General features: G+C 33.5%; 3 protein-coding genes and 1 non-coding gene across 4 annotated transcripts; 2 read left to right on the top strand and 2 right to left on the bottom strand.

Moving 5' to 3' along the window:
• Positions 1-187: 187 nt before the first annotated feature.
• Positions 188-14,436, top strand: Bm7141 (Uncharacterized protein; the record flags this gene model as incomplete). Its single annotated transcript, XM_043077285.1, has 42 exons — positions 188-196; positions 703-828; positions 914-1,007; positions 2,038-2,214; positions 2,421-2,580; positions 2,652-2,850; positions 2,942-3,007; positions 3,110-3,250; positions 3,414-3,591; positions 4,069-4,289; positions 4,611-4,720; positions 4,787-4,888; positions 5,032-5,128; positions 5,566-5,649; positions 5,730-5,836; positions 5,893-6,052; positions 6,333-6,492; positions 6,642-6,772; positions 7,050-7,243; positions 7,436-7,514; positions 7,708-7,896; positions 8,023-8,133; positions 8,314-8,472; positions 8,560-8,749; positions 9,049-9,176; positions 9,243-9,395; positions 9,573-9,747; positions 9,963-10,113; positions 10,189-10,316; positions 10,397-10,466; positions 10,559-10,674; positions 11,242-11,327; positions 11,403-11,593; positions 11,712-11,844; positions 12,251-12,445; positions 12,530-12,688; positions 12,788-13,023; positions 13,095-13,266; positions 13,397-13,589; positions 13,654-13,833; positions 13,933-14,105; positions 14,224-14,436. 42 exons carry the CDS (start codon positions 188-190, stop codon positions 14,434-14,436), a joined length of 6,096 nt encoding a protein of 2,031 aa, XP_042933219.1.
• A 798-nt stretch (positions 14,437-15,234) lies between these two features.
• On the bottom strand, positions 15,235-15,875 carry Bm13537 (Uncharacterized protein; the record flags this gene model as incomplete). The annotated part of the gene is made up of 2 exons (XM_043077284.1): positions 15,235-15,313; positions 15,853-15,875. The coding sequence occupies 2 exons, from the start codon at positions 15,873-15,875 to the stop codon at positions 15,235-15,237; spliced, it is 102 nt and encodes a 33-aa protein (XP_042933218.1).
• Positions 15,876-20,538: 4,663 nt separating this feature from the next.
• On the bottom strand, positions 20,539-21,633 carry Bm17394 (Uncharacterized protein; the record flags this gene model as incomplete). Its single annotated transcript, XM_001900602.2, has 2 exons — positions 20,539-20,810; positions 21,555-21,633. The coding sequence occupies 2 exons, from the start codon at positions 21,631-21,633 to the stop codon at positions 20,539-20,541; spliced, it is 351 nt and encodes a 116-aa protein (XP_001900637.1).
• Positions 21,634-23,589: 1,956 nt separating this feature from the next.
• Bma-mir-87b lies at positions 23,590-23,676 on the top strand. Its single transcript, XR_006228193.1, has one exon. It is a non-coding gene; the product is annotated as a pre-microRNA Bma-mir-87b (primary transcript).
• Positions 23,677-26,851: the final 3,175 nt, after the last annotated feature.

Below are 26,851 nucleotides of genomic sequence, written 5' to 3'. Positions count from 1 at the left end.
GTCCGTTACTTCGAACCATACGTGGACGAATAAATAGACGTAATTTTACTGTTTGTGGACGTCAGTTTGTTTCGTGGTGCTAGCGCGAAGCATTTCAAGGTGATGGTATTATTGTGCTGACAATATGATGGCAGATGAGGACTTCTTATTCCAAAATCTCCAGTGTTCTGCGATATGCCTTGCAAAGATGAAAAATGTTGGTGATATTTTCACTAAGTTCAGTCGATATGAATAAATGAACTCAGTAATTTTAAGTAAATTTTCTTATTATTAATCTTCCAGTAATAGTTTCAGATTTCCATTCTTTATTTCTCAAATTCATAGAAAAGCTGACAGAAGGATAAAAAAACATTTTACTGTCTTTATATGATTCAAAAAGGTTATAATAGTTTCCTCTCTGTAAATTGTGAAAAGATAACCCAGACTCAATTAAACAGAAGAACGTTTTATCAATCTGGTGTTGAATATTAGGTGACCATTACAAATGAATTCAACTGGAATTGGATTTGTGATAAGCCATAATTGATCTTTCGAAGATATTTCGATAATAAAGAAATAGGGTTTATGGAACTTGAATCATCATATTTCTGGTTCACTTTATATAAATCGTAAGTACTGCTAGTTGCTTGAAACATCTTGGAAGGGATGAGTTCGGTAGTAAAAAAGTATTGCAACGATATAACGTTTTTACAAAATTTTTAGGTACCAGTGAAGAAAGTATTGAAGACTTTACTTGATGGCGTAGACGGAAGTGAGAAACCGTTAAATTATAATGCTCGAACGAAATTGCTTGCAGTTGGAATCTATTTATTGTATGCCGAAGGACGAGTATGCTATACTGATTGGCTTCATTAAATTAGATATACCAAGAATTATAATATTTTGCTTTTCATTATTTCACTCCGTTTTTTAGCATTTGAATGATTTACTTCCAATTCTTTTGGGAATTTATCGAAGTTTGCCGCGATTAAAGTGGATTGATGATGGTATCTCGAATCGACAAGATAGTATGTATTATTGATTTACTTGTGTCACTTTGGTAACAAGTATTAGTTTAAGTACAATTAAAGTAATAGTGATGTAAGCATACTGCAGTAATTACTTATACCAGATAACTCGTACCTTTTTCCGTCAACCACGTTTTTCCAGAATTTTTTCGCTTCCATCTCTATGACCTTGAATAAGTGACAAAATCTTTATCATACGCCGTGCAGTTTCTCACCTTAGTATTTTGACCTTAAATTCACACAATTATCGTTCTCAGCTTCTGTCGTCTATTGCGTCTTTTTTGTTAAGAAACAGTAACAAGTAAGTTTCCATCGTATGTTTCAACTATCTAATTCATTCCATTCGCATTCCATTGGATAAATATATTAAATACTCACCAAAATCTACTAAATTTTTTTGAAAAGCTTATGTATATTTCTTGGCTTAGTCAAAAATTACAAAAGAATTCGTTATACGAGGAGTTACCAGTCAGTTTCTAGAATACCTTCTCATTTAAATAACCATGTCATTATTTCCTGAGTAATTTTCCGAACAGATAATTCAAAAAAATTATGCTTTTCGAAAAGTTATGAGTTTTTTTTTGGATGCTAATAGACAATTATTCTCTCTGCAGTGCTGTGGATTCTTAATTTACTGGCACTAACGAATAATAAGTTGAGGAGCAGCTGAATATGTAATAATTGCCAAACATTTCCTTAAAAGCTGTAAATCTTTAATCTGATTTTATTAAATATTCTCAAAAGCATTTAAATTAGAAGCTTCTGTTTCCTCTAAGTTATAATCAATCTTAAATTTGTTCAGGCGAACTTTGCATATGGAAATTGTGAGTTAACTTAACCTCAGGAAAAATAAGCTCTCATTCACGTAAATGAGAACACGTAAAGTGAACTAAGACCGAGTTCGTGTAATTTTTAGAAAGTTGTTCTACTTTCTGTAGCTAGTTCTTACATTCCCATTATTTTTCAAATTAGACTGCAAATTTAATCATTACGTGAGTGTATAAATTATAAAAACTGACAGATTTTTCAGAAGTACCAATACAGGAGCAGTTCGCAATGTGTTTCAATACTGTTCTTAGTGAGCTTGCTTCAAATTATCCAGATGTACGTGATATTATTATCTCTGCACAAATAGAAGTTTTTACTGTCACTTCTGATATTATTGTAGATATCTGTGATCAGGTGCAACCACAATTCCAAACAAAATGTATGTATTTATTTTCTTTACAGCTGATCGAGTTACGTCTTATCAGTGTATCTGAGTATGAAAATTTGATATTAGGATGAAATTTATGATAATCTTGCGAAATTTGTTTTCTTGTTTTTCTTCATTTCGTTTTTTTATTTTCATTGATTTTTGTCCTAGTTTTTCCTGTTTATTAATTATTCAACATTGATTTCATGTACTCTTAGGCTACTTGATGCGGATTATTTGCTTTATGATTGGATTACTTCGCTCATTTGGACGATATAGCGGTGATAAGGATCACCCATTGATTTCGGCTATTTATCCTGTTCCATTCATAATCACCAAAATAGATGCACAGAGTAATCAGACAACTGCATGTATTGGGTTTGTGACTTAGTCTATTTCTATGATATTCATCTCAAAACGTAAATCTAAATTCAAGAAATACTGTTTAGAGAGGGGACTCTTCGATTAACAACTGATTCCGAAAATTTCCTGTGGAGTGATGCTGCCAATACAGAAAAGCAAGATCAAAAGGAACGTTTGCAGAAAATGTTCTCCAAACATGCTAGTAGCTTTGTATTGCCTACGGTTTTCAACGGCAATATTCCATTCAAATTCACAATTGCCGAACTGAATTCATTCTCCGATATTGTTAGTTTGAATTTTTTAATGATGTTAAAGTGATATAGTTTTTATTAGTTGTGGATTTTAAAGTTTACGCTCTAATTTTATCAATCTGCAGATGGAACGGTTGTTGAGAAGACCACTACTGGATATCATGGATGCTTATGCTACCGATATATACATAGTAAATAAATTTTCTTTTTGTTTTACTTAACTTAATATCACTTCTCTTTTTTACCTTCTAATTTCTCTTACTTCTAAATTGAAAATGAAAATACATGCTCAGGCTGGACAGATCAAACGTTTTCCATATAAAACATTATCGGAATGTCTTTCACTGGTTTTCGTTACGGCTTATAGAGATGCTTATGCACCATATGATACGTTGAAGCTGGAAAAATCACTGGCTCAAAAACTTTCTCGAGAGGTTATTTCTGGAATGCTTCATATTGGATTAGCATTGACGATTTTTTAAAATTTGATCCTTTTCAAATTTAAGAACTTTTGCACATTATAATATTTATGTTGTTAACCGTTTTCAATGCATATGTGGATTGTAAATTTATAGGGACTAGATCAGTTTACTTCAGGTGAAAGCATTTGCTATAGAACTGTATTCGAAGGGCGAAGATTTTTTGAATGCGCAGAAATTAAACGATGATGAACGGACATTACGTTGTCCACTGTTGATTAATCGAATTAAAATGAGCGTTCTTTGCAGCTCAGTTTGCCTAGAACTCATGGTTTGGGCTACATGCGATGAAATCGGTATTTATTTTCTTTTTTAGTAATCTACGAAATGTGTGCAGAAATAGCTTTTGCTAGGCAGTTTTGGTAAATAGCAAGAATCTTTATGTAGAGAAGCTTTATCTTGAAAGTGTGATGTATGCTGGTCCACAATGTCAAAAAACCTGACCAATTTGCATATTAGATTAAATTATATGAATTGCCCAGTTCTTAGTCACGCTACTAGAAAAAGCACTATACTGATTGAAAAGACTTCAAACGAAGTGCATTGATTAACGTTTTTAGTTTGTTACTGACAGTTTATTTAAAGCAACTCTAAGTAATCGCAGAACTAGCTTTGTGAAACTTCCATTTCACTAGGGTGTAGATGATAAAAAAACTATGTTTATTTTGTCATATGTGAGCGTAAGACTTGTAAATTAGTATTTAAGTCGTTTAGATTACAGTAGGATATAAACATTCTGGAACCAGTTAGAAAAACGAAGTCTATGTTTACAGATGCAGAGTCACTTCATGCTACAATAGCTGATCGACTTTGGCATGTTCATGGTCATCGTCATGCATCAGCTAAAATATCTCTAACAATGATGGCTTTGGAAGCACTTGGCTCACTTGCTGTTAAATTTCCAACAATTGCTGCAACACTGACAGTTAATAGTGTTAGTCAGTTCTTGGTTGAACCTTCGCCTGTTTTCTCAAAATTGGCTGTAGATCTCGGTGTAAGTTTTCTTTCGTATTTTATTGCTAATCGGATGGGTGCTATACTTTTTGTTTCTTTATGGATAAAAATGGAAACTTAACATTTTAATATTCTAATGAAACATTAAAATATGTAATGAATATTTAGAAAATTCTTTCTTTATATATATATATATATATAAAGAAAGAATATTTAGAAAATAGAAAAAAATTGAATATTTAGAAAATTCTTTTCTTCATATATATATATATATATATATACATTATATATATATATATAAAGCATTATATATATATATAATGCGAATATAATTTTTTATATTGTTTTGGTCTTGTTGCAGGTTATGGAAAAGCGTGTTTTCAGTGAGGGAGATCGAAAAGATGGTGAAATGGTGAAAAAGAAGCTAACTTTTGAAAATTTAAGGAAAGTTGCAATAAACTCTCTTTGCAGGTATGTATTTAAAATATCTAGTTTGTTAAAAAAAAAAGTTCATCAATGAACTAATTTAATTTTCAGAGCACTAAGATCGGCTATGATAGTCGACAATTCATCTGTACAAGCCTGTCTAACAAATATCTCCTCCAAACTATTCCTGATTGCGAACAAAGACTCAAATTAGTACGATCAATACTCATTCAGTTCAAATTCTCTTCTTTTTATGGTCTATTTCTTCACCGATCTAAGTCTTTATCTTTATAGTTTCACTCCTTATCATATTTGCATTGATTTATAGAAGACAAATCTAAGCCTCTTACATTTAGTGGTTCTGCTCTCGCTTTGGAAAATGCAATGCACATTGTTGGTGGTATTGGTGCCGCGCTGGTTGATGTGGAAAATATCCCGCAACTTGCTTTCAGTGTATCTTTTTGTTTATTATCTATTCATATTATTCATATGTTTATTATCTAAGTTCTGGATTGTAAATGACGTACAAACTTCTCTTCCTTTTCAATCAAAACAACATGAGCAGTTAAAATATACATTTCAATTTATAAATGTTCACCAGCTAATAGTGGATTTCTTTTGTCTTACGAATAATTTCAATGATAATATATTTGTTGATAACGCCCTACCAAAAACTGGTACTTTCCCGAATTGAAGGGAACAAAAGTTGCTTTCAAATTCTATATTCATGATCTATAGGCTTTGCTATGTATTTTGAATGCATCTTTTTGCTACTATATAATAATGTATGAAGGCAAAACATGATATTTTAAACGAAAATATAAACTTATTGCTGTAATTTTTCAACGATTGATGTTTCGAATGAGACTGAGAAACGGTTGCTGTTTCAGGTTTTTCAACAGGCTTTTACTGAAACATCCACGAATCATGATGTTATTATAGCGGAATTGGCTAACATGTGGATAGCTGGCGCGGTATGTACATTTTTTATTGCTATCCAGTTTCTATTAAATGATATTTTTGGTAAATTGTAGATTTTTTTTTTCCTTTTCAGCGTGATATACATGATCTGATTTGGTTGCTATTCACAAAAATAACGATTGAGTCGAGTAGTCGTGCTTATGATGCTGATACTGCTGATGGTGTGGAACATCGTTATGCGTAAGTTTAAATTTTGATGATATTGGATGTTGCGTAAAGGAAGATATTTATTTAAGATATCTGTCCTTGGCAGTTGACAATGCAATGGCTAAGATGGCAGAGAGTGTGAATAACGATGAAGACAAAATGACACTATTGTATCGCCTTTTGGAACTTTTTGTTCAACTGGGACATGAAGGAAGAAAGGCTGGTGAAAAATTGGCGAGGGTCATGAAGGTAATTTATTTTTACAAAAGTTTGCTAAGTTTTTTAATATATGGATTAGTGATAATGAAATATTTCGGAATTTAAAAGCGTTAAGTCGTATACCTTTCAGGCAGTAGTTACTCATTTCTTCAAAACTATGTGAGATAGACTTAAGTGAAAAACTCCCTGAAAGTTATTTGAGGCACTAAAAGTTTCTTTCAGTTGGATGTGTCTTCAGTTATGTATTTTTTTTTTTTTTTGTCTTTTGAGGATAAGTTTATTCTGAAGGAATTGCTTCAATCATTTCTAGCTTTCAACTGGTGCTGGAAACTTAGGTGTTTTAATTCCGAAGATTGCTTCGTTGTTGCGCAGATCTGTGACAATAAAGAACCCATCAGTTCGGCTGCGGAATTTGTTTCGCGACTTTTGGTTTTGCTGTACAGTGCTCGGATTTAATGTCGCCCGGATAGGTTGGTCCTTTTATAACAGCATTAACTTCTGTTAAATTCCTGTTCAGTAAATAAGTTTAATCAGTGAGTGAAGTGTTGCTACATTCTTATTCCATTATATGTTTCGTAGTTTTACTCATCTGAAAAAAAAAAATACTGATTAAATTTAGGTCTTTGGCCAGAAGAGTGGTTTGAAGCTGCTTGCGAGATTGCTTGTAAATCGCCCATACTCACACCTCAAGAGAGTTTGCGTGCTGAGCTCGTTGCAAATGCTACGATCAAAAGCGGCAATGTGTTATCAGTCGGTTTCAAGTGTAATTCGGTGTTGTTAGAGTTGTCAGTAGTGTTTTCGTTTTATGCAACAGCATGAAAAGTTGATGAATAATATTTGGGTTAAATAATCGAGAACACACATTCGCTATTCTCAGATTTAAATGAAAAACCGATGAGTTATGCAATAGAAAAAATTTTGTTACTCACTACCATATATTGATTCTGCTAATGGAGGAGACTGGTCATTCTTACCGAATATGAAAATTTTGAAATATCAAATGGATGTACCTTTTTTCTATTTTCAGGCAGAACTGCAGGAAATCAGAGTAACTATTTTGTCTGAAATTTCTCCTTCTCCCGAGGTAACAGCAGTTGTTAATAAATTGGAATTTACCCACTGTATTTATCTTTTATCAGTATTCCGCATGGAACTCATGCGTGCTTTGCATTCTGTTGAACCGGGAGCAGTCCATTCAATATTTCAATATCTCGAAGACAAGTAATTATGACATTTCATCATCACTTTTATACCGCCTTCTGGCACTACATTCATCCAAGTTGTTCTTGAAATTATTAGATTAATTAGTAAAATTACCGACAACAGTAGTTATTAGTTTTATCACGACATATTATCGGTGTTAGAGTGGACGCTGACAAGAGCAGACATGATGTGACTAATAATTTTTTTGAGATCTATAAGAAAAGACAAGGATGGGATCTGGACATGCCTTCTTGCAGCAGCGAGAACCATCTTCAGTAAATATTTGAAAGTTGCCAGTGAACGGAATTTAGATTCGGCTCACGAACGTCAACTTGAATTGCATGCTCAGTTTCTGCTTATCATGTTCAATCATCATCTGAAAGAGGCAAATATATTTGAGGAAATTTTGTTATATAGAAATGCTATAAGGAAATTTTATTGCGAATGGCAAATTTAGACTTATTCTATAGGAAAAATTGCAGGTGAGGAAATGTGCAGATACTTGCCTTACCAATTTGATCGGAAGCTTTCCGCATTTGCTTTGGAATGGCAACGTTATTAATGTTGCACTGCAAATACTGGAAGCACTTTCAAATAATCTTGAAAATGACACCGATTGCAAAATAATGACTTTATCTTTTCCGTCTCTGCAGCGGACTATACAACTTCAGGTATTTTGTCAATAATATATATCATTTCTTATTTCGGAAGACCAAAATTTGGACTTGCATTCTTGAAAAGACTTTGTAGTACTTTAATTTTTATTAAGTTCTTAAGAAACCCAAATATGACTTAAGGATACCTTGGATCGAAGGAAATTAGTGGTGCAAGATTTCGCTTTGCGTTGTGAACAAATTCTTCAGGAAGCAATCAAATGGGCACCAGGCAGCACTCGAAGCTGCTTCGTTGTAACTTTTATTATATATAAAGTTTGATTTTTATTTGTTGATAGTCGTTCCAGAGTCGCGAAATCAAAACTATCAGTGTTTTTGAAAACACTTCAGAAAATTCCGCCGTTTTTATCACGAAATTTGTTGACATTTGAAAGTTTATTTTAAGGATCAAAAATTAATGATGTTATCTTTAAGAAATATATTGCAAGCATTAATGTTGGTTGTTCCGGCAGTTTTCGTTTGACGGTGGAAGCTATACTGAAAAGTTTAAACGACGCGTCTGGCTGTACAAATGATACCAGTCCATCGCTTTATCTTTCTGCTCTACATTTAAGGTCTTTGTATTTTGGCAAGGTGAAATTTCGCAGTTCTAGGGTTTTATTGTTTTGAATTCAGTTAAGCGTTTTCTCTTCCAAATAAAATTTTCACTTGTGAGTTTAGGTGAAAGGCATGATAGAAGCATCTAAAAGTGAAGAAGAGACCAAACCACATGAACGACTTGCTGATTTATTTGAGCAACAACTAGAAAGAGCTTGTGCAGATGGAGCAGATGGATGTGATGAAGATATATCCGAAGGCATATTGAGATTAGCAGCTCTTTTCATTTTAACGAAAGAAGTTTCTAATCAAAGTAATCATTTCACTTGTATTTGTGAGACAATTTATACACTGAAATATTGTTTATAGTGAGTCCGTTATGAATTTCATCTTCTAATACTTATAAGATTCTAGAATTATGAAGAAAAAGTTTTTAGGATGCCTCACATATATAAACTGTTCTTTTATTAAATGTTCCTTATTCCATGTACGGGATCAATTTCCAGATCTAATTTAACTGTTGAAATTAGTTTTTGTGATCTTATGGTCTTTTATTTAATTTGATATTAAGACAACTTTTGTTCCTATAGTTTCAAAAGAAGTCTGTTGTAGAACTGGATAGCCGTCTATTACATACTCTTGTTTTTGCACCACTCAAAAATTTTACTGCTTCAACAATGCGTCTTTGTGTAATCGTATGGAACTGGATTCTTGTTGCCCGAGAAGATATCCAGCTTCAAGTAAGAACTTTTTTATTTCAAATAAACTTGTTTTACTGCTATCAGATAAAATTAACTTGGATTTAGTTTCTTCGAGAAATGGCAGCATGCTGGACAATTACAGCACAAGATCATCTAGGTATCTTCCAGCGTGACCCAGAAGTTGTTTCTCCTTTGAGTCTGCAATATTGCTCACCTCCAAAACGACCTCATGTTCTTCCACACAGTATATGGATTTATGTATGTTTAATTTTCTAAAAGATGTATATAATTAATAGCTACCCGTAGGAAATTGGCAGTCTTAATTGTTAGCAGAAATGATTTGTAATGAATGGAGTTAACTAAATATGTATTTGAATATATTAATGACACTGCAAGGTTCTCTTGGATTTGGTGATGTTAGTTTGAAATTTTTAGTTTTTGGTGGAAAGAGTGGATATTGCCAAATATTCAAGCAGAGAACAACTGGACATTCTGGAATTGATGTTTGTTCAAACACTTCCATTGAATGTGGGTCGCCTAAGAATAGATGTTAATTCACCGTTATACATTTCTTCTGATTCAAGTCTTTGCAAAGTCGATTTAACGCATGGTTATCTTTTGTATGTTTTATGTAGTTTTATGCCTAGGGAAAAGTAACTCGTGATATCAACTCTCTGCAATCGGAAGATTCTAGATAGAACAAAATACATGTTCGTTTTTCTTTCTTATATCTTTCTGTTTCAAAAAGAGTTATATTGCATTCCAGTGTGGGTATATCATGTTTCAATTTGATTTTTTTTTCCTAAAACTGTTCAAGTTTTCCAGTTACAATGACAAGAAATGTTGAGACGATTGGGTTACGATGTCATTTTCTTAACTGCGTACTTTCTATGATACAGCGTGACTCGATGTCATTCCATATTTCCAAAAATATCTTACGACAACGTGTATATTGTGCTATGTTGGATTACTTTTCGTATGTTGTTCTGTTTTACAAATTCTCTGAATTACAAATGTTAAAAATTTTCCATATTTTTTTGTCTGGTTGTAGTGTTGCTGCTCAAACCCCAACACAGAACTCAGCACAATTGAAGAATGATATACGCTTGCTGATTACATTTTGGAACACGCTTTTCTCTGATGTGAAATATATCAAGAAAGAAATATTTGCCAGTATTGGTAAACAGTTTCTTCAATTTTTTTTTCTTTCTTTTTTTTTTTCTTTTTTTTTAAATAATCACGCTTGTTGTATATTGTAGACACCGAATGCAACTTGGAGTCTCTTCAGCAAATTTTAAACGATAACTATAAGTCTGACTCGGAATACAAGTGGGTTTTGTGTTCTACATGCAGCTCAGTATTTTTGGCTAAATTTTCTCTGCATTAAAATTGTAACTTGGTAATCACATTTATGTATTTAGTCGCGCTGATATGCAAACTCGTCATGCAATGACAACCAGTGGTTGCAATTGGGTAACACTTGTAGCTGCACAAGGTAGAGCTAGTTCATTGCAGAAGAATACGCAACTCACTGTTGGTCAGGCTTTGCTTTTTTCTTTATGTTTAGAGGATCTAAATTTTGGTTGCAAAGTCATATTTATCTATAAAATAATTAAATATGAGCATTTGTAAAATGACACATCTGTATTTAATGAATAATTGATGGAATGGAAAATGTATAAGATTTGGAGCGTGTTATTTAGTTCTGGATTATAAATTATAAAGATTTGCGTGGGAACAAAATTTTTTGGTTTGGTTTGTAGTGAGCGAAGTCAATAGTAATTGTTAGAAGGCAATGACAATACTTTTTGCAACAATTCATACTTAATTTACAGCTATTTTGGCACATCGAATTAAAGCTTGAGTAGAGCTCATTTTCACAGAGTTTTTAAAAAAGTCGATCAGGTGATAGTGGGAAAATTTCGAAATAAAATTGTGAATTTCTTCAAAGGAAGGTACATCTCCCCTGGAATTCCGGTTGAGTTCAGTACTCGTCTCTGCAATTTTAAATGTAGAATTTAATACTGCAGTTATAATTTGTAGAAATGTAGTGATAGATTTTGTACATTATTTTTTTTAGTCACTTCTCTTCCTTGTTTTTCAGATCCTAGTCGATCCAATCCAAATAAACATGCAGAACAGCAGATGAAACTGTACAATCGCTATCGGAATTTGATTTTGATATTTGTTGTAGGCGTTTCAGTTGATATCAATTACTTCTGCGCATCTGTTTTATTTCAGTTGTATTTTCAACCAACGTTTCAGGCGAATGAAATCGAACGCTTAAGCGCATGGTTAAATCCGCTAGGTGAAGCTCTTGGTTTGGAAGATGCAAGTATTGAACAATGGCGAAAATCAACATTCCCTGATGCGAGAACAGAGGCTAAACTTCTCCGGGAAAACGCCAGAATTGCTTGGCAGATTTGCCCCGATTTGGCTGTATATATGCCATCAAGGTAAGTAATCTGATAGGATGTTATAATTATCTTTCTGAAACTGTGTTTCGAATTATTTTATTTGAAGAACATGGTAACAAGCATCTATTTTTCATGTTTTTCTTTAATTTCTTCCCAGATTTCGTTCGTGCTCTGCTTGCCAGATGGCCGTACAAGAGTTGCTCGTAAACTCTCCGGAATTGGTGACGGATTTACCGGAAGCTCTTTCTTTAATGCTGGGAGAAGGAAGGATTCTTGAAGAAAAAGTGGAGGTAAATTCATAGTTTGAATAAGCTCACTGGTGAAGAGACCAAGATTACATATTTTTTGCTGAAAAAACCAACTTATTTTCTAGCAGTAATTAATGGAATAAAGTCTCTAATTATGAAGATCTAAGTAAACAATGAGAATTGTTCAGATAGACAAAATAGGTAAACAGTTCTACGGTATAGTTGTGGCAGTCATTTTAGAATTCCTCCACTTTCATTAGCTATGTCACGGAGAGTTTTGATACTGCGAATGTAATTATAGTGACTGTTTGAGCTTTGACATATAGTTTATCAAAATCTCAATTCTATTACCAATTCCTTCTTTATTATAAAGAGCAGAAATAAATAGAAGTAGTTTTTTCTCGTTTTCTCGTTATTTTTCAATTTCGAAATGTTGATATTCTTACAGGATTTGAAAACCTTAAGTCACATTTTAACATGGGCGATCTGTGATCCAGTGATGGCTTTATCGTTGCTCGGTCCACGCCAGTACCCAACACATCCCATTACAGTGCAATATGCTGTACGTGTGCTGAGATCGTATCCACCAGATGTGCTTCTGCTCTATATTCCACAGCTTGTGCAAGCTTTACGACATGATACTGTATGAAAATTCTGAAAACTGTTTGAAACCAATCAAATAACCATATGTCATTCCACTTTTCAATGTAGCACAAACAGTTTCTAGATGGGTTATGTTGCTGAGCTAATTATGTGGTTGGCTGGTCATTCGCAACTTTTGGCTCATCAATTACTATGGAATATGAAGGCAAATATGTACAGGGACGAAGATTCAAGAGAAAAGGATCCAGATTTGCATGGACCTTTAAGCGAATTGATCAACAAAGTAATAACTCTTTAAATTTCTCCCTGTTTTTCTTATGTTTTGATTATATTATTTTCAATTATTGCATTTAGATAGCTTTAAATAAGTTTTCATATTTAGATAATATCAAATATGGAAGGTCCTGCACGAAAATTTTACGATAGCGAATTCGATTTATTCAAACGCATCACTGATATATCAGGAAAAATAAGGCTGTTTCCAAAAGGCGAAGCTAGAAAAAAAGCTTGCTTAACTGCCCTCGCTGAGATACATCTAAAAACCGTGGCTTATCTGCCATCCAATCCAGAAGCCATAATTCTTGATATAGACTATAAAAGTGGGACTCCGATGCAAAGGTGGGATTGCACGTCATTTATGAATTAAAGTATTTTTAGAAATTTTGAGAAACTTCCATAATTATTTTTAGTGCTGCTAAGGCGCCATTTCTCGCTCGATTCAAGGTTCTTCGTTGTGGTATTCAAAAATTAGAACAATTAGGAATCGCCGCACATCAGCGGAAACACATTCCTGAAGCAGATATTCGATTTCTTTCAAGATCGGAAGATAGTCTTGTTTGTTGGCAAGCAGCTATCTTTAAAGTTAGCATTTTTATTTATTTTCACTTGTGTTCTTGATTGGTATATTTTCCTCAATCGTGGTAATGGATGTATATAACTGATTTTATTTATTTTAAGATTATAAATGATCGTTACATATACTTTACCTCAGGTTGGTGACGATGTACGTCAAGATATGTTGGCGCTACAACTGATGAACCTGATGCGTAACATTTTCAATTCTGTGAATTTGGACATTTGCTTATTTCCATACAGAGTGGTAGCTACTGGGCCTGGCTGTGGAGTAATTGAGTGTGTTCCAAATTCGAAATCAAGAGATCAGTTAGGACGACAGACTGATTTTGGTTAGTTTTCCTCTTTTCTCAAGCTGCTAGTGTTTTACTTTTGAAACTTGAATTTGGATTATAGGATTGTATGAATACTTTCTGACGACATATGGTGATGAAAATACTGAAACATTGCAACGTGCAAGGCGGAATTTCATTCGAAGCATGGCAGCATATAGTGTATTTAGTTTCTTGCTGCAGATTAAAGATCGACATAATGGAAATATTATGATTGATACCGATGGTCATATAGTTCATATTGGTTGGTCGATTTTCAGTATTTCATTTCTTGAATACTTTTTATCTTTAAAAGATTTATATATCTTTTATTCTTTTGTTTTCTTCAGAGATAGTTGTTTAGATTTCGGTTTTATGTTTGAGAGCAGTCCTGGAGGAAATCTTGGATTTGAACCAGACTTTAAACTTTCGCAAGAAATGGTAGCAATTATGGGTGGCAAAATGGAAGCACCAAGCTTTCGACTATTTGCTTCACTTTGTGTCCAGGCATATCTGGCTGTTCGACCGTATTATAAAGTGCGCAATTCCCATCATTGTTTATAATTATTTCGAAGGATTGTTTTGCATAGCATGTTCGAATCTACAGCGAGAACTTAATCTCGAAAATTTCATGTTTATAATATGAAAATTGCAGGCTTTTATTGCTTTAGTGTCACTGATGTTGGACACACATCTTCCCTGTTTCCGTGGTAAAACAATACAGCAGTTTCGAGATCGTTTTGCGCCACAACTATCCGATCGTGATGCAGCGAAGTATATGATGAGTATAATACGCAACTGTTTCCTGAACGTAAGAAGCAAAATGTATGATCAATTGCAATACATACAGAATGAGATACCGTATTAATTTATTAATATTTTGATGATTGTTAGAAGTTTTATATATATCCAGTAGATTTCCTTTCTGATAAAGTATAAATCTTTTGAAGAATACTGAGTTCTTTTTTTCTTATGTGAAATCACTTGTTATATGATGTGCAGAATTTAAATATAATAAAATATCAGATTTATCTGAGAATCTGATCTCTCATCCGTTAGCGGTGCACCTGTATGATGAAATGTAAAGCATTATCATCACACGGAAGGGTTATGACATCAGCAATTTAGCCATTTATCTTAGTGAATTACTGATTAGATATTAGATGAACTTTAAGTGTAATAAGTACACAAAAAGCGCTATATTTCTGAAGATGAAAGAAAGAATAAACGTCATCGTGGAAACTGCAGTTTAACATCCCATATTAATGCTGCTAAATAGCTCCATTTCTTTTGTTTTGGTCAATTTTTAAGGAGCTTAGTTGCAAAATTAATGGATTGAATGACAAGAAATATCAATACTGAACTCAATATCCCGGACATTTCTGTCGGAGCAGAATGGTCCCAAGATCCTTCTTAAGTACGGTTATATAATGAATCACTTAATCAAGTGAACAATGTGTATGGGATTGATGTGTTACAGGAATTAGAGATTTTTGTTCCAGTCAAAACCAATAATATTTTATTTGGAATTCCTAATTCGCGTATTTTAAGACAAACATCAAACGAATGTGGGCGGGCAATAGGTCTGACTGATGGTCATCTTTGTAGACAAATTAAGTCTTTGTTACGTTTACTGTTTTCTGTTTTGAATAGCAGTTTATATGATTTATTCTTTGAATGCAATACTGATTACCAGTATTGTTGTATAACTCATTATTTCTTGTAACTGGTCGCGATATCTTCCTCTATAAGCAGTCGCACTAACATTGCTTAATCCTTAGTGTTGTCTTAGTTGATCTCGTATTTCACGGGGCTCTACGTAATTGCGTGAATCCCTTTTATAAATTAAAGATGTCGAGGTCTACACTTCTCATGAACTGTTTCCTTCCAAATTTTTTTTCCTAAATTATTTCTATATTTTCTTCCAACTTATTTCATAATCCTCTAGTTTTCCTTTTATTTTCATTTTCATCTCAACTGCAATCTTAGAATATTTGACAAATATAAAGACATACTTATATTACTTCACCAACTCAAGGAATCAACAATTAATGAATTTCGCAATGTAATAACGGAGTTTCCATAGCCTTTTCCTGTCCTCATGAAATATCTTCTCACGTTTAATTTCCAGAACTTCAGCCAAGTTGATTTCCACTTAAACTTGAATCGATCCTCTTTTCCTACCTACATCGGTAACATTGAGGAAACTTACCATATTTATATGATACACATTTTGCAACACTGAGTTAAATATTTTATAAATTAATCCATACTCAATGCTTACTCTATCACAATGCTATTCATCATCTCGACATCAGTTCTTTACCTTAGACTGGATTAAAACAGAAACGGAAAAACGGAAACGATTCTATACTTCCGAAGTGGTTAGTGTGGCCCCCGGAAATTCTATGCTTCCTATGTTCATTTTTTATGGGTCCGGTCTTCACTAGTAGGATTTAGCCTTCATCAAATGGTAACTAATTGAATATTGCAATAATCAACAAAAATCTAAATTGTTGGTAATTATCCAATTGATTGTGATCCTTTAACCCGTCTGTGCATACCGCTCGTTCAACAAGTAACCTTCGACATGGACGAAGTCTTACTAATACAAGCTTATAATGTTAATAGGGCTGACCAAATATGGATGGACTGGTCAGTGTCTGTGTCTAAGTCATCTTATCCTTTCTTCACTTTTAAAGTTGTTATCTTTTCTACAGGCTTACAAAAATATTCTGGAAATTTCGTCTGTCATTTTCTTCTGGCAATTTTTTTTTTTTTTTTCAAAAAAAGAAATGAGATGAAAATATTTGAGAGGAGTGCAAGGAAGGAACAGACAGATGGTTATTGCTGTGGAGCTTTCAATCCACAGAATGGAATCATAAGCGCCTGCCTATGAGTCAAGGTTGTAGTGAAAAAGTTTGTCCAAATAGCTGCAAACTCTTTATTCTTGTCAGCATCGATCGTCGCCTTCTCTATTCCTTTTCTTCCTTCCTTTTCCGTCCAACATGGTCATCCACAGCAGTTATGCACTAATCCTCCACATATTACTTCGAACCTTTTCTTAAAGTAAAGAAGCTAACTGGTGCCTTTTCAAATTGCGGGCGGTGAAATGTCTATGATGATTGCACCGGGTATTGCTTAGAGGATACCAACCGTCGAGAATTTCTCAAGTGTAATGGGAACCTTTCTTAGTTTGGAGAATTATTCAATTTTTCCGCTTATATGTTTGAAGACTTCTAAAGTATCAGGACGTTTTCGATTACATTTTCGAATTTTTATAAATGATACCAGCAAAACTAATTCCTTTTCTCTAACTATGTAATCAGAAATCAGTTATTCGTCAACTGTTGGTTAGTATCATTAAATGGCTCATAAAATCTTTTCGTTGATGGCATCATGACTGTGTTACTAAGTGTTGTATTACAAGATATAAAGATATGGGACACGCCACACGTTTCGTAGTAATAATCCCGCCTGACTGTATCATTAGGTACTAGGGAAAGATGTTAAATGGACCAACCAGTAGAGATATCTACAAAAGGGACTATGTCATTTTTTGACACCATGAAAGGTATATTATCATTTATTGGATATCGTTCACTTATGCTATCCTGACAGAAATCTGAATATTTTAAAATGTGCAATAAGAACATCCATCTCTGTTTAGATTTGCATCTAGCATTATATTTATTTCACTATCCTTCTGGGATAGTCAATGGCATACTTAGAAATATCTGTTCGGTAGAGCTAATCGATATGGAATGAAAATTTGTGGAGGATGAGAATCTATTATGAGGATGGTGCATTTCCATTTTCCTCCAACTAACATTTTTTCTTTAGGAGAGCAAGATAATTTCAATCAAGCTGATGCACTTACAACTTCGCTTCTTTGTTTTTTATTTTGCGCATAATTTATTCCTTCATCTACTCCCGGAATATATGTGCGCTCGGATGAAAACCAGAGGACTTCATACTTGAAGACTCAAATTTTTTCATACTCGAATTGCACTACCAGTCCAGAGATAGACTGGAGATGATTAGAGTTGTTATGGAGGGGAAATGAAGTGAAGCGTGCATTTGCATGTAATTTTATATATGAAATTATTTGCAGTGCGGTTAGTGGACTGCAGGAGTGAATGCATCGTGCACGCATTCATATAGGCTCAGTGTTCATTCTTTTAAAAAAATTCCTTGAACCACTTTTAACTACACTTGAGTCATTCAAATATTAAGCGGAATTACTGCAAGACAGTGGTGAAGTACCATTTGAACACAGTGTAGTTCATAACTGATTGTCCTTTTGATGGTGACAATCGTTCATTAGACTGTCCTTTTGTTCTTCAGAGCATTATTGACTTTTGCTCCTTTCTGATTCTTTTTCACTGGTACACTAGCTGAACTTGTCCTAAACTTCCCGAATTTTTTATAAATTTAAAGATTCACCTATTTTCTGTGTATGTGTGCGTGTGTGTGTGTATATATGTATGTGGCAGAGAAATTTTGTGTTATAGAAAATTCATAAGTTTGCAATCCCATCGATTTCTTTTAATTTCGGACAAATACAAGTTCCGATAAATTTGGCTGTTGTCCTTTCTCCTGATCAGTTCATACTGCAAGAGTTGCTGTTGATCAGTAATCGGTCAGGAAACTTTCTTTTTGCATATTTCTCAGGATTGAAACATTGAGATTAAGATAATATATGAGAAGGTGAAATTAATACAAGCAGTGGAAATAAATACTTTTGATATTAGTTTATTTGAGGACTTTTATTATGCATTTTGATTTCTCTGCTGGGAAAGAGAAATAATAACGTGATGACATCAATAACAACTGTCAACTGTTTGTGATTGCATTTTGATTGAGCTCAGAAGAGTTGTGAACCAGTTGTGGTTGTGTTGAAAGTTCTGGCAAGTTATGTATCATTTTTACCTTCTGGCTTGAGTGCCTACTTTAGTGAATATGCTAGAAAAGAGGTAAAGAGAGGCAGTGACATCCATCAATTCCTCCCTTTCAATTCATTTCTTTGAATGAATTCACTTATATCCATTAATTTCTTTCACTATTCTTTTCTCTTTCAATGCTTCTCTTCTCCTACAAATAACGCGACATCTTTTTGTCCCATCCATTCCACATTGTAATGCTTCGACCTTGGGCTTTTCAAATTTTTGATTAATTACTTTCCTTACCTTCCATGTTCGGTTATGCACACTTTTCAGTCACAGATGCACAAACACACATCTGCATACACACACACATATATATATATATATATATATCCACATAGAAATTTGAATCATTTTCACCTCCCATTTTTCATTTTGTTAAAAACCTTTCAATAACCTCAATATTTGGAATCCACTATTCTTTTGAATAGTATGTTTTGTGCATCTAACAATTTGATTTTTTTTTTTTTTTGTAACCTCTCTTCTGTATATTGAATTTTTCTTTGTGAGAGAAGTCATTAATTATGTAAATTAGGAGAATACTTTATGAAAACTCACCCAATCTCTCTCTCTCTCTCTCTCTCTCTCTCTCTTCCCCTGTCTCTCTCTACATGCGATATCCATTTGTATGCGTATAAAAAATGATTTTGTTATTTTTTTATCTTTTAAAAAATGATTTTGTTATTTTTTTTAGTAATAGAGACAAGGTATTCTATATCATTAAATATCTTCTCTCATATTCTCGTCATTTAATATCCTAGAGTATGAGTGAATCTTACCTCTACTCGTTATACTCCCTTCTCTCCAACATCTCAAAATTAGATATATATACTGTACGTAGTGAGGAGAGAAAGAAGTGTTTATATAGGACGTTATACCCGTGATAGCACAGTGAACTATTATTATCTACTACTATTATGGTCGCTATTGTTATCATCTCGTATTCAACATCCATCCTTGATCTTACTTCCTTATTACTTCATTGGTAGACTTCCGTACTACTTACTTACCACGGTAGGAGGAACTCCTTACCATATTGCGCTGTTGGGGAATTGGTACTATCGTTGCACTGTGTTGCTTTCAGTGTTTTACAAGTTAAAAATTTTTATTATATGCGACAACTTGCTTGTTACAGCTCAGATCATTTATTCAGATAGAAAGGTAGTTTCAGTCTCCATTTTTGAAGTTGATTATTAGACGACACTATTTCAAATAAGCAGGACACTGATCGGTGAATGGATCCTGCAAAAATTTATGCGTAGTCGTAGTTTGATTTTTTTCTAGTTTCGAGAACGATGTTTTATTCGAGAGAGAGAGAGGGAAAAAAAAAAAGGAAAAAGCCATGCCTGAAAAAAGGTGTTGTGATGTGTAAGTAAGCATATATGTTCATTTCGGAGAATTTCCATAAACAAAGGCAATTTATCTAACATGTCTCCCGTTGGTCTACCTTCCTATCTTATGAATCCTTGAAATTCATTTTCTGATTTTTCGGGTCACATTATCGTACTCCAAATTAGCTTCATTACTCATCGAGTTACGAGAGAAAATTTCTTCTAGTATTCATTAGTATGATAATAATTCAAAATTTGCAATTTCCTAAACGATTTTTCCGGTTGTATTATTGAAAGGAGATGCAGAGGAAAGACAGTGAACGAAAGAGAAAAAAGTCAAAATAAGAGATCCTACATGTTTAGTACCGAGTGATCGCGACAATACATACATTTATATGTAACTTATTAGCATCTAACGTCATTTTCATGAATCACTGTTAGTCTGAGTTGACAAGTTTGCTACGAATACAGTAACGAGTTCTCCTTTATCTCTCCTGTCGTCTGGTCTTGTTTTATCGGTTTGGGTGCATGTTATCAATGATGAATAAAGGTAAAGTATTTGCAATTCATTATGAATATACTAATGACATCTGGAAGATCATAAACGAGTGTCACCGTAAAGGGTCACTGATGAGTGGGAGGGAGAAAAGGTGTCTCCTTTCAAGTCGATGGTTACCAGTCATTCGTTCGTTTTCAGATAACAGAGTGCCTCTTCATTGTTAAAATAAGTAATCGTTTTCGCTGGAAATTATATTTAGGCACTGGGAAGGCTGATCCGTTCATGAATATAAAGTGAGGTGTCTTCCTTTCCACGATTGTCCTTTTGTTCGGTCTTGTTGGCGCCACTTTTGCTGCCGTTTTAATCAGTTCCCTATCAAGTGATGATCTTGTCATCACATCTGTTGCGCTTTCTTGTTCTGAATTCCCGTCGTCATTAGAGAGAAAACGCCTTCGACAGTTGTCATCTAAAGCCATTGTCAATGTTATCAATAGTTAGATTAATGAATAATATTAAATTATACGTTAGTGATTACTTCGGAATAAGCATGCGAGAACAAGTGAAACTAACAATATTTTACACACATTAATTCATGAGAACGATAACTCCTTCCTGAATTATACTCGACGAGTGATACGGACGAGAAGTTTATCAGAACCTTCCAGTAATGGAATAGTTGGTGACAAAAAAGTGGGAAACGAATGACTGTGATGATGTTCTCAGACTTGTGAGAGTTAAAAATTAGATAGAAGATACTGATTAGATTTCTTGTCTAGAAATGATAAAGAAGGTCAAACAGAATCAGTGGTAAAGTCCGGTTTGTTTTCTGCGGAATATAAGAACGATCTTTTTTAAAATAATTCGCTTTAAAAAATATACTGAAAGGAGGATGATAGGTGAAATGATTTATTTATTTAGATCCTCGAGAAGTCATAAATGGATTTAGTTATACGGTATTCACCCCGCATCTGAAACACTATGATAGTATCATTTGGTGGTAATAACGTAGGTCTTATTCGATTTTTTGTAATTATCCAAAAACATGAGTGCCGAATGGTTGAAGTGGGTGGCGAACTGAATTATATTCAGCTGTGTGGAAGCACTTCACAAGAGTGAAATCTCGGGTGGGTAAATCGAGCACTTATTTATTCTCTTGAAGAAGGATCAAACAACTATAGTTCATTATTTTGGGAACTGGCCATGAAAATACCTGGAAATCGTGCTTTAAATACCTCGCTCATTTGACAGAATTCTTTTCCCAAGAAATGATTGCCCCAAGTGATCATCATACTCGAAGATGACAGCTGCTTAAAGCAATCCTAAAATTTGAGCATGTGGTATGGTTAATTTGTTTCCTATAAACAATGTAACAGTAGCTAGTGTTAATGCATGCGCTTCCAATATCAAACCCATATTAGGAACAAACTCACGAATGTTAATTAGGAAAAACGTATTTAATTTGAACTCTTGAACCTGTTCCTTCAATTGTGAAAAACTTGATTTCATTGTATTGTTGCAAAGTCAGTTTTCAAAAGTTCAATTCCAGTATATGGAAATATTGAATGTTTTCAGTTCTTCTCAAAAAAACATATGTTCATCATTCACTTCCTAGTCCTTCCGATAAGTCTGCTAATATGAAATGTGTGACAACGAATTAATCATTTTGATGTTAAAAGTAAGATGAAAATAATCAAAATTCCAGGAAATCTCCAGTTCTTATTGAAAAGAAAAGATTACCATAATCGTAAAAATTGGCATAATTGTAAGTGGCGTCCATAATATCAATGCAAATTATGAGAACTTATAAACTGCATTCGAATGATTATTATCAATTTGTTGGGTATCTGGTCAAATTTCTTCTATTCCTACTCATATGGAAAAAAACTTTCAGAAAGCCTTCTCCTTCCCTTCTGTTCTCAAAACAAAATTTGAACAAATCTAAAAGTGAATGAAATCGTAGAATTGTCACTGATGGCTTCGGCTACTCCTGTCGCCACTCGCCACACATATATACACACACACACACACACACACACCCATCACTTCGTCCTATCTTCGTGTAAACAAAATCGTTTTTGTATAACAGAGCTTACTTATGTCTCTCTCTGTTTGTATGTTCATTTTCCCACTTCCACAGTTCGATGGGTTGGCTTTCAAAGTGTTTTCTTTGTGGGCGCATCTCAGTTTATTATTCATTACAGCAACACCCACCTAACCCCAAAACGTTGTAATGTTTGATTGGGAAACAAAGCATAGTGGAAAGAGGGACAACAAAAAGGAGCTTCATTTGCAAGTTTTAAGATTGAATCGTCGTCTTTGTTTTTAGCAGTTAGATTGTGAAGTGCATGTGCAATCTCACTTCTCTTTCCTTTCTCTCCTCATCAAAGTTATCTGCGCCATATCGTTCTCATATCATTCATCGTGTTTTTGCCAGTGGGTACATTTGCGAACGTTGACGAACCCTCTCCGTACGCTGTTTCTGTCTGACCAATATCTTCCGCCGCTTCAAAATGTTTGAGTTTTGTCTAAAAGAAACCTTCTTATAATTTGCTTTTATTTTGAGTGGAGAACTGAGAAAAGATTTTTTGGAGAAGGAATTTGTGATTTTTATTTAATTGAATTGTAAATGGAATTATTTCAGTTATGAGTTTACCCTGGTCACATAAGTTTTTAGTCTTACTTCATTCTTAATCACAAATTGCTCACTTAAGTTTTTAAAAGCCAGATGTAGTAATTATCTCCATCTAAAATAAACCTTCCAATTTACGGATTTTTGTTTATATAACATATTTTTAAATGAGATAGGTAAGATTGACTAGTCAACTGCATACCCTCTTCCACTTACTTTGTCATCTAGTATAATTATTCTATCGGTCGTAATATATACAAATGGTTTCGGCACTGACCATTAGGTCGTCCCATGTATTGAAAATTTTCAATGAAATACCGATTCTTTGTTTCATGGTAAGATTTGCGCTCTCTATCAATTTGTAAATGATTTTTGTGCGGATACGGCTGTTGCTTTTCTTGCTTATAGTGAAGCCCTGTAAGATCTTTTTCCCCAGAACAGTGGTGCACAATTTTAATATCGAAATTTTTCGAGGACCTTAAGATTTTACATCTTTATCATACAAACATTCGCTTGGCCTTTATTGCTTTCTATGTAAAAAACAAGTAACTTCACATAATTGGCAGCAACTGTCTGACGAGATGTACTGACCTTTATTTCAGTTAACTATAAGGTCTTCGCAATCCCGCCTGACACTCAGTCTCAACCTCTGATGTTAGGAAGGTGAGCAAAGTCTCAGGTGTCATTGCGGAAGTTACCAAACTTCTTCATAGCCTTCCTTCTCATTTTCCAAATACTTCACATTTAGCTTCTGTAATATTTTCCATCTTTTGATCTCCATTTTGTTCAGATAGGATTTAAAAAGTTGTTTAACGCCTTATGTCAGTAGGTGTTTCGTTTCTACATATGATAATTAGTAATATTAATCAGTGCTAATTATTAGGCAAACTTAAGGTTATTCATTAACCAAATTTTAGATTGAAATAATTGTTGTTGATATAACTTTGAAATTCAATAATTTACACTGATGAATTTTTCTTTCAGTGATGTTTTACAAATGTTATCAAGTGTGGTATAACAAAGAATTATCATGTTTTACTTGCAGAGTTGATTTTGATGGTTCGATTGCTAGAAAAGTAAAAAAGTATAAATTTACATTACATTTCTCTTGTTTTTGGCTTATTTTAAGTTGGTAGAATTGGAATGCATCCAAAAAAACTGCTTCACTGCGCAGGCCGTTTTTATCAACATTCAAAATAATGAGTTATAAATGGAAAGACTGTCCTCATTTTCTTGCTTACTTTTCTTATTCTATGTAATATTTCACTGCTTCCCGATCTTGCCATCATATCTTGTCACTCTTGCTAATTAAACTTTTTTGCCTTAATCTTCTCGTTTTTTGTGCAAAAACGTTTACTCAAATACTAGAACACACAATTAGCATTCTCTAAATGCAGGCAAAATTAGAGCTTACTGCAGTAGTGTAGCTTAAACGAATTATCTTTTAAAACAGTGCAATCGTTTTATCTACCTTTGAGATTAGCGTGGCTGACTGAGAAGATTACCTAATGTCATCTGTATAGGTCATAGATGTACTACATTTTTGATATGCAGAAGTTGGGGAGTGGAAAGGATGAATGAACTTTGTCTTCCCCTACTTCAGTCTAAAGGGAAAGAGGAGATGAATTCCCTCACTATTCGTTTATAATTGTCTTCGGCACTCAAAAAAAAAGCGTTGTGCCATCTAGCTGGCCAACACTAAAAAATGCTTACATCGAAATGTGAGTACTAGAAATAGTAACGACTCGTTTTTCTCGTCATCCACAGGTTTACCACGCATGTGACCTGTCCTTTTTTTCTACTTCTAAACAAATTTCACTGATAACTGCTCATTTCTGTACGACAGGATTATAACTGCTGTGCAAGCGCTTCTTTCATGTAATTTTTATTTCTCGACCTTTGTTATTTACATCCAGCATAATTATACATACCTTTCCGAAATTGTCGTGGGAAATGATGCAGTCATGAAACTCCAGGAAATCGGACATTTTGCAGCATATCACCAAGAAGAATACTGTTTTCCTTTAAATCCATCGAAAATCACCTATTTTAGAAATTGGACAACTGAAGAAGTTAATTGTTGAAATAAAACAGGTCATAATTTGATCATATATATTTTTTTCTTAATGGATTAATAATTAAAAATTCATTGTTTTCTTCCTCAACTCTTCACTTGAAAATATTTTAAAAGGATACTATAATTTAGTGACTTCATTAGTTCTATTTTTTATAAAGCTTGATCAAACTCTTCATTAGTTTAAACTCTGTTTAATTTGTTTCAAAAATGAAAACCGTCGACTGAATTTCAAATTCCAACAAAAGACATAAGCGTAGAGAAGTGGGGAACAAGGATTGTAATTGTAATATGTTGAGAAAATAATTCAAATCGTTTTCGATATTATTAGACAGTTACATACAGAGAAAATATTTCTATAACGCATTTTATAAAGAATTTCGTTGGAAGGAAATACTCAAGTGGTACTTCAGTATACTTTAATTATTCGAAAATTGGAATGATTGAATTAGAATGTTAAGAGTCAAACTATTTGATTCTTCCGTAAAATTATCCTCAATTTGATCTGCTTAAGTTAGTTTGCAATCTGAACAAACTGTTTCCTTGGTTTGTTTATTTTGTAACTGTGCATTCATTTTGATACTAAAGTCAATGCCCCTAGAATTATATCAATAATAGCAAGGATATATGAGCATTATTTTTTTCATCCTAGTCCTTTTATTTTCGCAAAAGTTGCCAAATTTTCTAGGATGTTCTATATTAAGAAGTCGTTTTTTTTTTTTTTTTTTTTCTTTCAGTTATTTTACGACAGTTAGTGGAAAATATAAAGTTCTCTACTTGACTGAAGAGAAATAAGATAAAAATTGTGGGAAATTTTTCTGCATTAGAAAATAACAGAAAAATTTGCGGATATTTTGAGGAAAATTTATGGATCAGAAAGTCAGTGTTTTTCAGAATAATTCTATATATGTACAACCTTTTTCAAAAATGATAGCCTAGGGACAAATTTGCATTAGAATGGCTCTTTTGGTAAAGTGGGATATCACTGTAAAGTTTTTGAATTTCTCGCTTAGTGAAATAACAAGATAGTTAGATCTTAGCAAGTAGGAGAAACAACCGGTCATATATATTCGATGATGAAGTGAAGCTTTTAGAGTTGAGAAATATACCGTTCTTCCAGAGACGTTCAGAATTTAAAATTAAAATTTTCACTATGACATATTGTTGCTTGCAAGAAAGATTCACTGTACTGATGTTCACATTCGATGTTCACAAGACAGTAAACTTTTTTTTGGAAAAATGTCATTTTTAGATTGTGCCTCGTCTTTAGATTTCAATGAAGTTTGGCCTGGATTTGTATCGAATTTAGGTAACTCTCACATCAAGAGTCTGCCTTATCGAATAAACAAAACAGGTAAGTCACGACAATACCGCATTACCAAATGCCATTTTAGGGAAGCAAAAGACCAATTATTCTGCTGATCCAAAATTTTCAAATCTTTCCAAAAGATTAATTTATTTAGAAAACTTTTTCATTATGCTTTGAAATCAAAGCATTGTGGAAATCTGAAATCCCCATTACATGAGTCTCGTAATGCCGTATTCACTCTGAAACATTCTTCAAACTAGACAATCTATCTGGAAAACGATTAGACATCTTCAAGTGAGGTATCGTGACAACATTTAAGAGACCTTGCTTTATTCTATTCCAGCTGTTTTTCGAAAACAATCATGATAATTGTTACACTTTCGTTAAAAAAAATTTTATAAAATTTCTTCAAAATTTCTTCGACCTTAAATTGTAAGCGGCAAATAAAACTTGCTGGAGACTTAGTTCCAAAATCTTTTACTCATGAGCAAAAAA

The sequence above is a fragment of the Brugia malayi genome, assembly GCF_000002995.4.
Source record: "Brugia malayi strain FR3 genome assembly, contig: Bm_v4_Chr1_scaffold_001, whole genome shotgun sequence".
In the NCBI taxonomy this organism is placed as follows: Eukaryota; Metazoa; Nematoda; class Chromadorea; order Rhabditida; family Onchocercidae; genus Brugia; species Brugia malayi.
This window is presented reverse-complemented; position numbering and strand designations above follow the sequence as displayed.